At 43.7% G+C, this 12,974-nt stretch overlaps 1 protein-coding gene across 2 annotated transcripts in view; it reads right to left on the bottom strand.

Moving 5' to 3' along the window:
• Positions 1 to 12,974, bottom strand: part of LOC117661876 (tumor necrosis factor receptor superfamily member 1A-like) — a 62,778-nt gene that overhangs the window by 1,928 nt on the left and 47,876 nt on the right. For both annotated transcript variants that reach the window (XM_087888360.1, XM_034411122.3), the window contains one exon: positions 3,503 to 3,647. In XM_087888360.1, the coding sequence (XP_087744486.1) occupies positions 3,503 to 3,647 (145 nt within the window). The remainder of the gene's footprint in view (positions 1 to 3,502; positions 3,648 to 12,974) is intronic.

The raw sequence follows: 12,974 nt of genomic DNA, 5'->3' as shown, positions 1-12,974 counted from the left end.
GGAAAAAAGGCAGGAAATAAGGAAACTGCCCCTTTACTCTCAGCAACCAATCACAACTCATATTCCCTCATGCAGTGGCCACCTCTCTTCAGCCAATTAGCTATAACTTTGTGTTCTTACTCATTGTCCAACCCTTCCCTGCCCTAGCTACTAAATTCTAACAGAATGGTATTGTCCTGACAGAATCTAATACTAATTAAAACTGACTTTGCTGAACATTTGAATTCTTAATCACGGGTATCAAACTCGCCACGTCACTGTCATCATGTGACATTTTACGACATTTTTCCCATTCGCAGAGCTGGGGTAGGCGTGGCCTGGGCGTGACACACCCGGTCTGCGGGCTGCCAGCTTGACACCCCTGTTCTTAATTATATGAATTGATTTAACTGAGAAGTGACAATAATGTTTTAATTCGGTAAGGTTTTGTTTGTACAGGTAATCCTCCAGTTACGAATGTAATGGAGCCTGCCAATTACATTTGTAACCCAAGGATTCGTTGGGATGTGCAAATCACATCAAATGAACATGATCACTCCCTGCTTTCGCCCACTCATTAGCTAATCAAATGCGCAGGTCGTTAAGTACACATGAAGTATCTCAGAGTGGGGAAAACCATGGGAGGCCTAGTGATGGAACTAGGCCTAGTGATGGAACATGCTTCAGACCACCCAAGGCCTCTTACAACCCACTGAGATACTTCATGCTCCCTCCCTTGGGGGTCCCCACAATTGCTCTCCCCCCACCATCCTACCGAGCCAGGTCACTTACCTTGTGAAGATCTATCAAGCTGTCTCTTCTCCAGCCTCTCTGCCATGGTTCCTTTGCCTGCTTGCAGTCTCGGCATGAAAAGCGTTTGCAAACTGACAGACTTTGGGACAGTGAAATCACATTTCTTCAAACCTCCCATTGGCTTGCAAACACTTTTTGCGCCGAGACTGGAAGCTTCTGGTGACTGTGATCTTATATGAGATCACGGCTCCCAGAAGCTTCCAGTCTCAGTACAAAAAGCGTTTGCAAGATGATGAGACTTGAAGCAATGCAATTTTGCTGCCCCAAAGTCTCGTCAGTTTGCAAACGCTTTCCAGCCGCATCTGGTGGACACCTTGGTTTGCTGAGAACAGAGGCAAGTTCTTAGCATACAAAGGCCTGTACCAGCGGCAAAAGGTTTTGCAAATGGACGGAAGGCCTCTCTGCAAAGCCTTTTGCCACGGATTTCGTGTAGGCCTCGGTTTGCCAAGAACAGAGGCCTAAAGTACTATAGTGTGAGATCACGTGAGATCAGTAGAGCGAGATCTTGCGCTACTGATGTTGCATGATCTTGCAATACTTTAGGCCTCTATTCTCTGCAAATGTACTGAATCAAGCAAAGGAATCAATGGCTCGCTAAATCATAGCAAGGAAGAGTCTCCACAGGCCAGTTCCTGTGGAGTTCCTGTAGAGACCCGGGGGTGGGGGGAATAGCCAGGGCAAATATTGAAGTGCCTCTGCAGTTGTTCATAAGTGTGAATGACTGCTGTGGTGCTGCAACATTTGTAATTTCGGGACTGTGTCATAAATACTTGGGGGGGTAATTACTTGGGAGGTTATGTTGTAACTTTGAATGGTCGCTAACTGAAGTCAAGGATTACCTGTATTATATCACTATTTAATCTTTCTACAGTGAAATATTTATATTTTATTAGAACCAAGTAAAAAGAAATGGAACCTGGGAATGTTTGAAACAAAAAACAGTTAATGTAAATTTAAGAAGAGTACTATTGGCCCCATTTTGAGAAAAAGAAGCTATTATTTTGATCATTTTAGTAAAAGAATGATGGATTATCTGTTAACTGTCCTGGATGTTTTAATGGCTTTAAACTCACTCTATTGCCTCTCTGGATTTGCAGAAGTATATGTTACACTGCCTAGACCAGGTCAATTTAGTACTTTAAAATCTTCCTATACTGGCTAATATAGTAGTTCTTCAGAGTACAATACACCCTGTTCACATTCTAGATTTCATCTAGATAATACAAAGACAATATGATAACCATAATTAAAAAAGCACAACAAAGAATGTTCTTCCTGCATCAACTCAGAAAGCTCAAACTGCCCAAGGATCTGCTGATAACACTTCTACAGAGGAATTACTAAGTCTGTCATTTGTACCTCAATAACTGTCTGGTTTGGCACAGCAACCAAACAAGACAGGCACAGACTTCAACAGATAGTTGAAGGACTGCAGAAAAAACAATTGCAACCAGTGTGCTTTCCATTGAAGACCTGTATACTGCACAAACCAGAAAGAGGGCTGAGAAAATATCTACAGAGCCTTCATATCCTGGATATAAACTATTTCAACTCTCCCCCTCAGGATGACGCTGTAGAGTATTATATGCCAAAACAACTAGACACAAGGTTTCCCCCATCCTATCACTCTGCTGAACACTTAATTCCCACAGCATTTTCTTATTTTTCATCTTTTTTCATCTTCTCATCTTTCCTATCTTCTCCTATTGGTTTCTTATGATTTATCAATTATTTTTGTAACTTATGGTTAATGATTGTAACTATGATATATGATCTATTACTTGCTGTTTATATATACACTGTGAGCTTATGCACCAGAGACAAATTCTTTGTGTGTCCAGTCACACTTAGCCAATAAAAAATACAATTCAAATCAAGTCTAGTCTAGTCTAGTCTGACCTAGCCTAGCGTAGAAAAAGGCTTCCCATGTGCTTAAATTCTGGCACTGACAGATATTTGTGTGAACATCCTCTATGTTGATTAGTTATTTATCAAAGGGATCACCAACCTTTCCAGCTTGGTGGCCAGCAGTGGGGAAGGGAGAGGGAATACTTGTGTGGCCTGATTCTGATGGGCCACAACCCAGTAGTGGGCCATGGCCCGGGGGTTAGGGATCCCTGATTTATCAGTTTTGTAGCCACAAATATTCCAATAATGATCAAATGGCATAAAATATGTAAAGTGCCTAGTGTGAGTAATGTCTTCTCTTTTCTTTTGAATCAAAACATGAGATCCCTCTGTAAACCTGAGGCACTGTAGTCTGGAATCCTAGGAGGGAGGGGCTGCCTACAAGAGAGCTAAGAAGCAGCACAGCTTTGATGTCTCGGAGGCAGGAAGAGGGCAAAGACAATCCTTTCTTAGTAGTTTACAGAATATACCTATAGTTATGTGGATAATATAGTTATATACCTATAGTTATGTGGATTACTTTCATCTGGAAAGATTCTGTCTGTAGATGAACAACAATAAAGAAACTAATCAGAAGTAACTCCATGTGTCATTCTTAGTTCTTGGGCCTCACACTACCTATATTTAAGATTCTCTATACTTTTTAATATTTAAGTAAGATTTATTTCCCCCTGCTTTTTGGTCTTTTGATTGGCAGCCATATTCCACATACTCCATATGTCATCTTGGTAGATATACTGCACAAATATTTTTTAATAGCACCTGTCATCCACTCCAGTTTCTTAAAGGAAGTTGCACTTACTGTCAGAAATCCGTGTCTCTCTTGCAGATTTTATGCAGTCTGGCAGTTCTTGACCTTGGGCTTGACTTAATGGTGGCACTTGCATGGTAGCCGAGATCATTTCTTCTTTAATGTCCAAAAGAGAGTTTTTTGTTTTATCTGCAGTCTAAGAACAAGAGGGACACACGTACCCTGTTAGAAGGAATAACTAACATCACGTAGACCTCACCTTGTGGAAGGCTGGATTATAGGAATGGTGAAAGGCTGGATTATAGGAATAGTGAACATGCCTGGAATTCCATAACTATGTACCCTGATGGAGTGGTGTAAGAAAAGAGCAAGGTATTTATTTTGTCTCACTTGTTTCCTGGCCCTTCCTAGAAACCGATCTATGGTTTTATGCAATCCATTAATCATGAGGCAGCTAGAAATCAAAGCTAGAAATCAAAGTGATGAGGTACAGGAACTGCAGGATAAGATCTTGGGCAGTCTGCAGAGAATCTTTGGCAAGATACATCTTTGCTTGTCATAAATTTCTTTACATCCGAGTTCCTCTAAATTCAGGGGGTTTGCTTCAAAAAGAGTTTAAACACAAGTTTGTTGTATTTATTATTTTTGGCCTGAAAGGGAAGAGATAACTGAGTCCGAGTCAGCCCTTCCTCCTGGAGAGCCAGTATGATGTCATGTTAAGATGTTAAATTACACCATGATTCAGTACCACCCTCAACCCTGAAAGCACACTCAATGACTTTGGATCAGCCACTCTTTCACAGACCAATGTACCTCTTTGACACCATACATATATTCCCTTTTATTTATAAATAATGAAATGAAACACTACCTCTATGCACTGGCAATATACAATATTGGTAACTGAATTCATAATTCATTGGCATTGCAATGAATACTTCCACAGGAATATCAATGCACTAGCAGTATCAGAACATATGTCATCTCACTACCGATAGGAACCATCAGATTTGATTAAACATTGTTCAAGTTTAGTAGTAATAATGATTAATATCTTTATCTGGTTTTTTTTACTAAATTCATTGTGGTCTCTTCATTGAAGTCTTACCACTAATAGCCCTAGTGTTTAAAACAGCTTACTGAATATTAAGAAACTGATACCCATGCTGGTTGTGTTTATTATTTTATTTATTTTATCCCACCCTTATTTTTCTAAATAACTCAAAGCAGTGATCATACCTAATATGCTTTTCTCCTTCTATTTTCTCTGCAACAACAATCCTGTGAGGTAGGTTGGGCTGAGAGAGAATGACTGATCCAATGTCACTGAGCCAGCTTTCCAGCCTAGAGTCTAAACCACTAGACCAAACTGGAAAATTTTATTTTATTTTATATCTACATCATTTAAGGTTTAGTGATTGAAATAATGTCACTTAAATGCATTTTACATATATTCACTACTTTTCTTAAGTTTTCTCTGTATCTCATCTCCTCCATTGTAGGACACATCTCAAAAACCTCCACCTTAGCTTTCATGAATGCAGTCACAAATTAAGGAATAGGGAGCCGTGGTGGTGTAATGATTAGAATGCAGTATTGCAGGCTGACTCTTCTCACTGTCAGGAATTCGATCATGACCAGCTCAAGATTGACTTAGCCTTCCATCCTTCCAAAGTCGGTAAAATGAGGACCCAGATTGCTGGGGGAAATATGCTGTAGACCACTTAGAGAGTGCTGTAAATCACTATGGAGTGGTATATAAGTCTAAGTGCCATTGCTACTGCTAGTACAAATCTAGGGTAAGAGTTTCCCCTTTAGTTGGAGTGTTGCAGGAATCTACAGCAACATGAATGGTTGTTTTTTCAACTTTAGATCTAAATGTGATAACAAAATGACCCAGGAAACCTGGTACACTATTGAGATAGTGGTAGATGGTTTCAGATCAGGTGTACTGGAAGCTGAAGCTGGGGAAGAAAGGGGAAGACTGAAAGGAGATCTTGTGATATTGGTTTCCAATATAAGAATATAAATCCTGTTTGATAATCTACATTTAAATAATACACACTGACAGTTGCTGTCTACTTTCACTATATCTTTTTAGTGATTAGCATACAACTCTCCAATTGCAGTAGATGGTTTTCATAACTTGGGAATCTATGAAAGAAGTTGGATCTTCTATCTGCTTTCAAGGATGCTTTATAGTGATGGCAACATTAACACTAAAATAAGATCTGAGTATGATTTTCTGTATGCCAAATTTTGATGCTGTTCTCCTACATCTGAAATGGGTGTACTGTACTCCCTCTGGTAAAATGGTCAAAGGATATGAAATCAGTAAAGGGTTTCCCTGTGGCTCAGATAATCTAACTGTCTTGATAATAATTTCCATGGCACATGAAAGAAGGCATTAATGCTGAGGTGATTGCCCTAGTAATCCTTATTATCCTAACCATAATACTTGGTTAGCCTGTATTCTTTGGGATATAAAAAGGATTGCATTGTGCTGCAGAACCATATTCTGAACACTGAACAAGGTAGGTTGAGTATCTATTGTGCCCTGAGAAACAGAATATCAACAGCAATGTACCTCTAGCATTCAGAAGACCCAAAATAGAGAACGGTTTTATATTGATATGTTGGAATGCTTTCGTCATTGCCATTGTAGAGGAAAGCATAAGAAAATGCCTCTATGAAACATCTCTATCACTGTAAAGCTAAGCAATAGTGAGCACATTTTGCTACAATGCTTGTTATACAGAGCATGCATAATATTTTTATCTTACTAATGCTCTTAAGACTGTGAGAGCATGCTAATCAGTTATATTGGAAAATGCTTATAATCTCTCAATAACATGCAAAATGCCTCTGTTTTGTAATACAACTTATAAAGCTGGAATTATTTAAAAAACAAAGTTTGCAATCTGTAAGATAATACCAGTAATACATAGTTCTTAATATTCCATATACTACAGCTAAACTGATGCTACATTTCTGATTAGTTTTACAATGTAGCTTATTAATTTTAATTATAGGTTGTATCTTGCAAACTGCATTTTAATGCTTACAGAGCTTAGTATTAATATTACAATTTTATTCACAGAACTTAATAGTGTTTTTCATTACAATTCACTATGAACTTGGTCATATTACATTTCATTTACAGCTGGAAATGTGTGATCCTTATACCTGTGTAGTTTTAAGTCAATGTATTATGGTCTACATTTGAAATAAAGATCCTATGCGACACAGCACCACAAAAAACAGATTAGAAACACAAATTAAAATAGGGAAGAAAATGGTAAGTGAACACCTGTCTACCCTAGACAGGTTCAAATCACCAGGACCAGATGAATTACACCCCAAGGTTCTGAAGGAACCGGCAGATGAGTTCTCAGAACCACTGAAGAATATCTTTCAAAGATCCTGGAGCACAGGGGTCGGGTATATCATCGCCTCTAGAGGGGAAAGCCAAATCGGAGTCATCAGGTAATATTTATTTCTTATTCGATCCCAAATAGTCATCAAAACCTTTCAGATGAAGTGATCCATAAAATATTTATGTTTTGGGGCCTTTCCTGACTCAGATAATAATGCCACCCCTGTTGCAAATTGTGGCCTTCCAAAATGAGGATTCTCCTCCTCAAAGCAATCCAGTCTCTGATCCAATTTAAGACAGCTGCTTGATGGTAAAACTCCCATTTAGGTAGGCCAAATCTTCCCCTGGAAAGGGATTCTTGAAGCATTTTCAATTTGATCCTTGGTTTTTTGTTCTGCCATACAAATCTACGTATACATTGATCTAAAGATTGAAAAAAAATTGTATCTAATAAAACTGGAAAAACCCATTTAGTCAAGATATACGTCTTGACTACTGCAATTCTACCTAGTAATGATAACTGTAATCCTTTCCATCCTTCCAACATTTCTTTAGTTTGACCAAGTAGTTTCCGGTAATTATCCTCTTTAATGGTTGAGCATTTGGATGAAAGCCAGATGCCTAAATATTTAAGTTTTTAAACTATCTGAATCCCTAATTCTTCCTCTAATTGCACTTTTTGATTCTTCGTCATATTCTTAATTAGGATCTTGGTTTTATCTTTATTTAATTTGAATCCCGCTACTTTCCCATAAGCCTCCAACTCCTGGAGCAAGATTGGTCCCGATTCCAAAGGTTCTTCCAAAACAAATATCAAATCGTCCACAAAGGCTTGGAGCTTAAACTCTTCCCCTCTGATCCTTAGCCCTCTAATTCCTTGGTTCTGTCTAACCTCGTTCAATAATGACTCAAGGGTTAAAATAAATAAAAGTTGAGATAATGGGCATCCCTGTCTAGTATCTTTACTTATATAAATCTTTTCGGACTCCTCCCCATTAATAAGTATTTTCGCTGTTTGTTTCGCGTATACTGTCCAGATCGCCCTGATAAATCTTTCTCCGAATTCCATTTCGCTCAACTGTGCAAAGAGAAAGTTCCAGCTCACTCTATCAAAAGCTTTTTGGGCATCCACGGAGACCAGGGCCACCTGTTTGTCAGAATTACATTCATAATATTCTAATATGTTCAATATAGTTCTCACATTATCTTTCAGTTGTCTGTGAGGTAGGAAGCCATTCTGGTCTCTGTGGATGTACTAATTCAAAAAAAATTTTAGTCTCTTCGCTAAAATTGCGGAGAATAATTTGTAATCGGCATTAAGCAGGGAGATCGGCCGGTAATTTTTAATCAGAAGCGGATCTGTTAAATTGGATGAATGAGGACACAGCAAGCCAGGCAGTGAGTGACAACAGCTCTTTATTGTAGGGTGAGAACCCAGCAACTGACCAGGGGAAACAGTTCCCTTTATATACCTTGCAGCTGTGGTGGTCAGCCAATCAGCTGACGGTCAGTTAATTCAAACTGCCCCCCCAAAATCTACATACATAACACTCCTCCCCTCCCAGAAGTCACTTGGGGTGAACATTAGCATACATAGTCTCTCAGGTGACCAGGGCATGTCCGCACCATAGTTGACCTGCGCACTTCAGTCGAAGGTGTGGCGTCGAGCAGGTCGGAGGAACTCCCTGTTTCTCCCTGCTCCGCCAATGGAACCTCCGAGAATTCGTTGTGGGCGGTGACTTCTTCGGCTGGTCAATCTTCCGTGATGGGACGGCGCTGGATCTCGGGGCCGACAACTAAGTCCTCCACTTGACTCGGGCTTGAGTTAGGTCTGGAGTTCAGTTGGTAGTTAGGGAGCGGTTCGTCGAAGATGTCTTCTGTGTTGGTGGTTAAACGCTTCTGTAGCTGATCAATGTGCCACCGCCAAATCCTCCCATCTCCCATGTCTATCCTATAAGACTTGGGCCCGGTGACCTCTGTGATTGTTCCGGTTTCCCAGAGGGGCCCATTCCCGTAATTTCTAGCGAACACTGGCATCCCTACTGTGAACTTTCTAAGCCTTTTCTCTGCTCCTCTGAAGTTGTCAGGGGAATAACTGGGGTGTAGCCTGTCTAGGACTCCTCGGAGCTTTCTCCCCATTAGAAGTTCCGCCGGGCTCCTGCCTATGGCGGTGCATGGTGTGGCGTGTTGGACCGTTAAGAATTTGTCTGTCTGTTCTTGCCAGTCCCCGGGGCCTAGGCGTGAGATGGCTTCCTTAGCCGTTCTCACAAATCTCTCTGCCAATCCATTGCTAGCTGGATGAAACGGGGCGGAGAGTACGTGTCTGATCCCCAACTCTGCTAGGTACCCCTCAAACTGCGTGGCCGTGAACTGGAGCTTGTTGTCTGAGACTAAGGTGTCTGGTAGGCCCTGGGTGGCGAACAACTGCCTTAGCTCCCTAATGACGGCGTCGGTGGTAATGGTTTTCATGAGTCTGATCTCCAACCACTTTGAGAAAGCATCCACGATGATGGAATGGCCCCACGAAATCTATATGTATCCTGGACCAGGGACCCAGGGGCCATTCCCATTCCCTGACCGGTGCTGTGGAGGGATCTGGCCTAGACTCCTGGCAGGGTTGGCATTTCCCCACCCACTCAGTGATGTCCTTATCCATTAGGGGCCACCAAACGTAACTCCTAGCTAACCCCTTCATCCTCACGATCCCGGGGTGCCCCTCATGCAATAGTTTCAAAACTTTTTCCCTTAGGCACAAGGGAACAATGACCCGATCGCCCACAATAGACACCCCCCTTGCATTGTCAGTTCGCCCTTTTTGTTAGCGAAATGTTTGAATTCCCCGCCCTCAGTCTTTTCCGGCCACCCCCTCGTGACCCAACTCGTGACTTTCCTAATCACGTGGTCTCTGGTTGAAGCCATCACCACCTCCGCTGAAGTGATGGGCTCCAAATCCAAGTCGTCAATCAGCAGGACTGTGTGGGGTCCTCTATCCTGTCCAGTAACGGGCAACGGCTGAGGGTGTCGGCGTTGCCCATGCTCACCCCTGGTCGATGTACCAGGCGATAGGAGTATGCTGCCAGGAAGATGGCCCAGCGTGTCATCCTGGGAGATAGGGCTGCTGGGGTAGGTTGGTCCCCTGCTATGAGACCCAGAAGGGGGCGATAATCTGTGATGAGTTTGAAGTCTCTGCCGAACAGGTATTCGTGGAACTTCTTGACTCCTGAGACAGCTGCCAGGGCCTCCTTGTCAAGTTGACTGTAGTTCCGTTCAGCGCTCGAAAGAGTCTGGGAGTAGTAGGCGATGGGCGCCTCTAGACTGTTCGGTAGACTATGGCTCAGGACGGCCCCCACGCTGAAGGGGGATGCATCAGAGACTAGCACTAGGGGAAGTGTAGAGTTGTACTGAATTAGAAAACTCTCGGCCGACAGGAGTTTCTTTACGGCAGCAAACGCGGCAGCCTCAGCCTTTCCCCAAACCCATTTGGACTTTTTGGCCAACAGTCTGTGCAGGGGCTCTACTACTGTTGCCTTGTCCATTAGAAAAATTGTGTAAAAGTTCAATAGTCCCAGGAACGCTTATAGTTCCGCCTTGTCTTTGGGGGTGGGGGCCCCTTGGATTGCCCTATTCTTGCTCTCGGTGGGGTGTATGCCGGTTCCGTCTATCCGATACCCCAAGAATTCCACAGAAGGGATTGTGATCATGCAGTTGTTGCGTTTGACCCTGAGTCCTGCACTTCTGAACTTCCCTAGTATGTGTCTCAGCCTCTCCCCTAGTTGCTGTTCGTCTTCTGTGGTGACGAGCACATCATCAAAATACGGGACCACCCTGGGGATCCCCTGTAACAGTCGCTCCATAGTGCTCTGGAACAATCCCGGAGCTATGCTGACTCCGAATTGGAGTCTGGTACACTTGAAGGCACCTCTATGCATTACTATAGTCTGTGCCTCTGCGGTAGCGCCATCTACCAGCAACTGCTGATACGCCTGCGCAAGAACGAGTTTAGCGAAGATCTTGCCGGGCCCTAGGGAATGCAACAGATGGTGTACGATCGGAACCAGGTAAGCGCTCTGTTGGAGAGCCTTATTGATCGTACACTTATAGTCCGCGCAAATGTGCACAGACCCGTCAGGCTTAACGGGGGTCACAATTGGGGTCTCCCATTGGGCATGATCGACTGGCACTAACACCCCCTGCTCTCGGCTTGTCGTTCGTTCAGAACTGCGATAGGAAATAATCACCAGTAACGCACAGAGAATCAGGGTTTACTTTGGCAATGATAAGCTTGCAGTCAAAAGTAAAGTACAAGTCGGTGTTTTGGTTCAAAGTCAGCGCTGGGTGTAATCACACCACAGTGCTATTTAACAAAAACTCAGCCCCTTAAACATACATCCGGTGATTATCAATCAAGCACCCCCCACTCCCTTAACAGTAACAGCTGCGAGCACCAGAGCAGCGAGGACAGCAGAATCGGAGAGGCCCAGCAACGTCATCAATCATCGCCCTGAATGCTGCTATCCAGGAACTATTTGTGTGTTCGCTGCGGCTGCTTATCTCCACTCCTTTTCCTCCCACACCCTCCATTGATGGCGAGCTCCGGTAGGACTCGACACCTGCTTTATCAATTTATCCAGTTCCACGTCGATCTTGGGCTTTAGGGCGAAGGGCAGCCTCCTGGGTTTCAGCCGGATGGGAGCAATATTGGGGTCAAGGTTGAATGAAATAGGGGTCCCCACATACTTGCCGAGCCGCTCGTCGAACACGTCCTGGAACTCCCGCATCAGGTCGTCCTTCAGGGTGCTTCGCACATTGCGGACTCTAGTGAATCCCATGCCCAGGGCTCTGAGCCAGTCCATGCCCAGGAGGCTTGGGAGCTTTCTGCTGACCAGGGTGAGGGGAAGCTTCTCCCAGAATTCCCCGTACTCCACCTGGAACTTGCCGATTCCTTCCACGGGGATGCAGTTCCCCTGGTAATCGCGCAGTCCCAGCCGCTGGTGCCATAGTTGCCGTCTCTGGATGCTGGGGACAGCCTTCTTTAGCTTGTCCTAGGACATGATGGTAATTGGGGATCCGGTGTCGATCTCCATTACGCACTCATGCCCCTCGATGTCAACCGTCGTGTAGGTCTTTTCCCCAGGGGATGTGCAGGTCCGGCCGATTCGAATGGTGCAGGCCTCGAGATCCTCAGATTTCACGCTCTTCCTGTAGCAGCCCTTCAGATTGGTTCTCGTCCTCTGCGCTGTCTCTGATTGGCTAGCGTTGCTCCGCGGCTTGTAATGTGGGTTCTGCTTGGCTCTGCAGACTCTAGTGATGTGCCCCTTCCGCTCACATTGCCTGCAAATGGCGTCTCAGAACTTGCAGGTCTGGCACGGATGGGGTCCCCCACAACTCGCACAGGCATCTCAGTGGCCTCGCCAGTCCTGCCGGTACTTTTCGGTCCGGCAGACCTCCTTGTCCGACTCTTCCTCGCTCCCTGTGCCTATGGTTTCCTGGTGAACCGGGGCTGGCTTCTGTGCTGTTCTGCTCTGTGTCATCCCCTGTAGTCTCTCGGCATCCATCTTCCATCTCTTTATTCTGCAGGCTCCTCTCCATAATATTTTCAACGGGCTATGGTCTGCCCAGTCATTAACTTCAATTGCCACATCTAACACCTGGTCACATAACCCTACAGTCATCCAGGCCATATATAATCTGTACCAGGAATGATGTCTGGGGGAGAAATAAGTACCCTGTTTCTTTCCCAGGTTTCTGTCCCTCCATATATCTCTCAGCCCTGTTACCTCTCTAATCTGTTTACAAATTTTTGGCAAAAGCTTCCTCCTCTTTTTCCTGGCTTTACCTCTCTCTGGTATATAATCCAAATTTGGGTCTACTACTGCATTAAAGTCCCCGAGCAGACAAATATTGGCATAGTTTACCTCTAATAGCTTCTGATATAATTTCCCGTAAAAGTTTACTTGGTTTCCATTTGGGGCATAGATTCCAACCAACAAGGTACATTATCCAAACTGTATCAATTCCTCTTAATGGATTGGATCGGAGAGGAGGTTATCAAGGACTCAATGATTGCCTGGGGGAGAAATTTGGGATATTCAATAGAGCTTGAAAAATGGGAAGAAATTTGGGGGGAAACCCTAAAACTAACAATGT

This window comes from Pantherophis guttatus, chromosome 2 (assembly GCF_059756535.1).
Source record: "Pantherophis guttatus breed Tessera chromosome 2, ASM5975653v1, whole genome shotgun sequence".
Classification (NCBI taxonomy): Eukaryota; Metazoa; Chordata; class Lepidosauria; order Squamata; family Colubridae; genus Pantherophis; species Pantherophis guttatus.
This window is presented reverse-complemented; position numbering and strand designations above follow the sequence as displayed.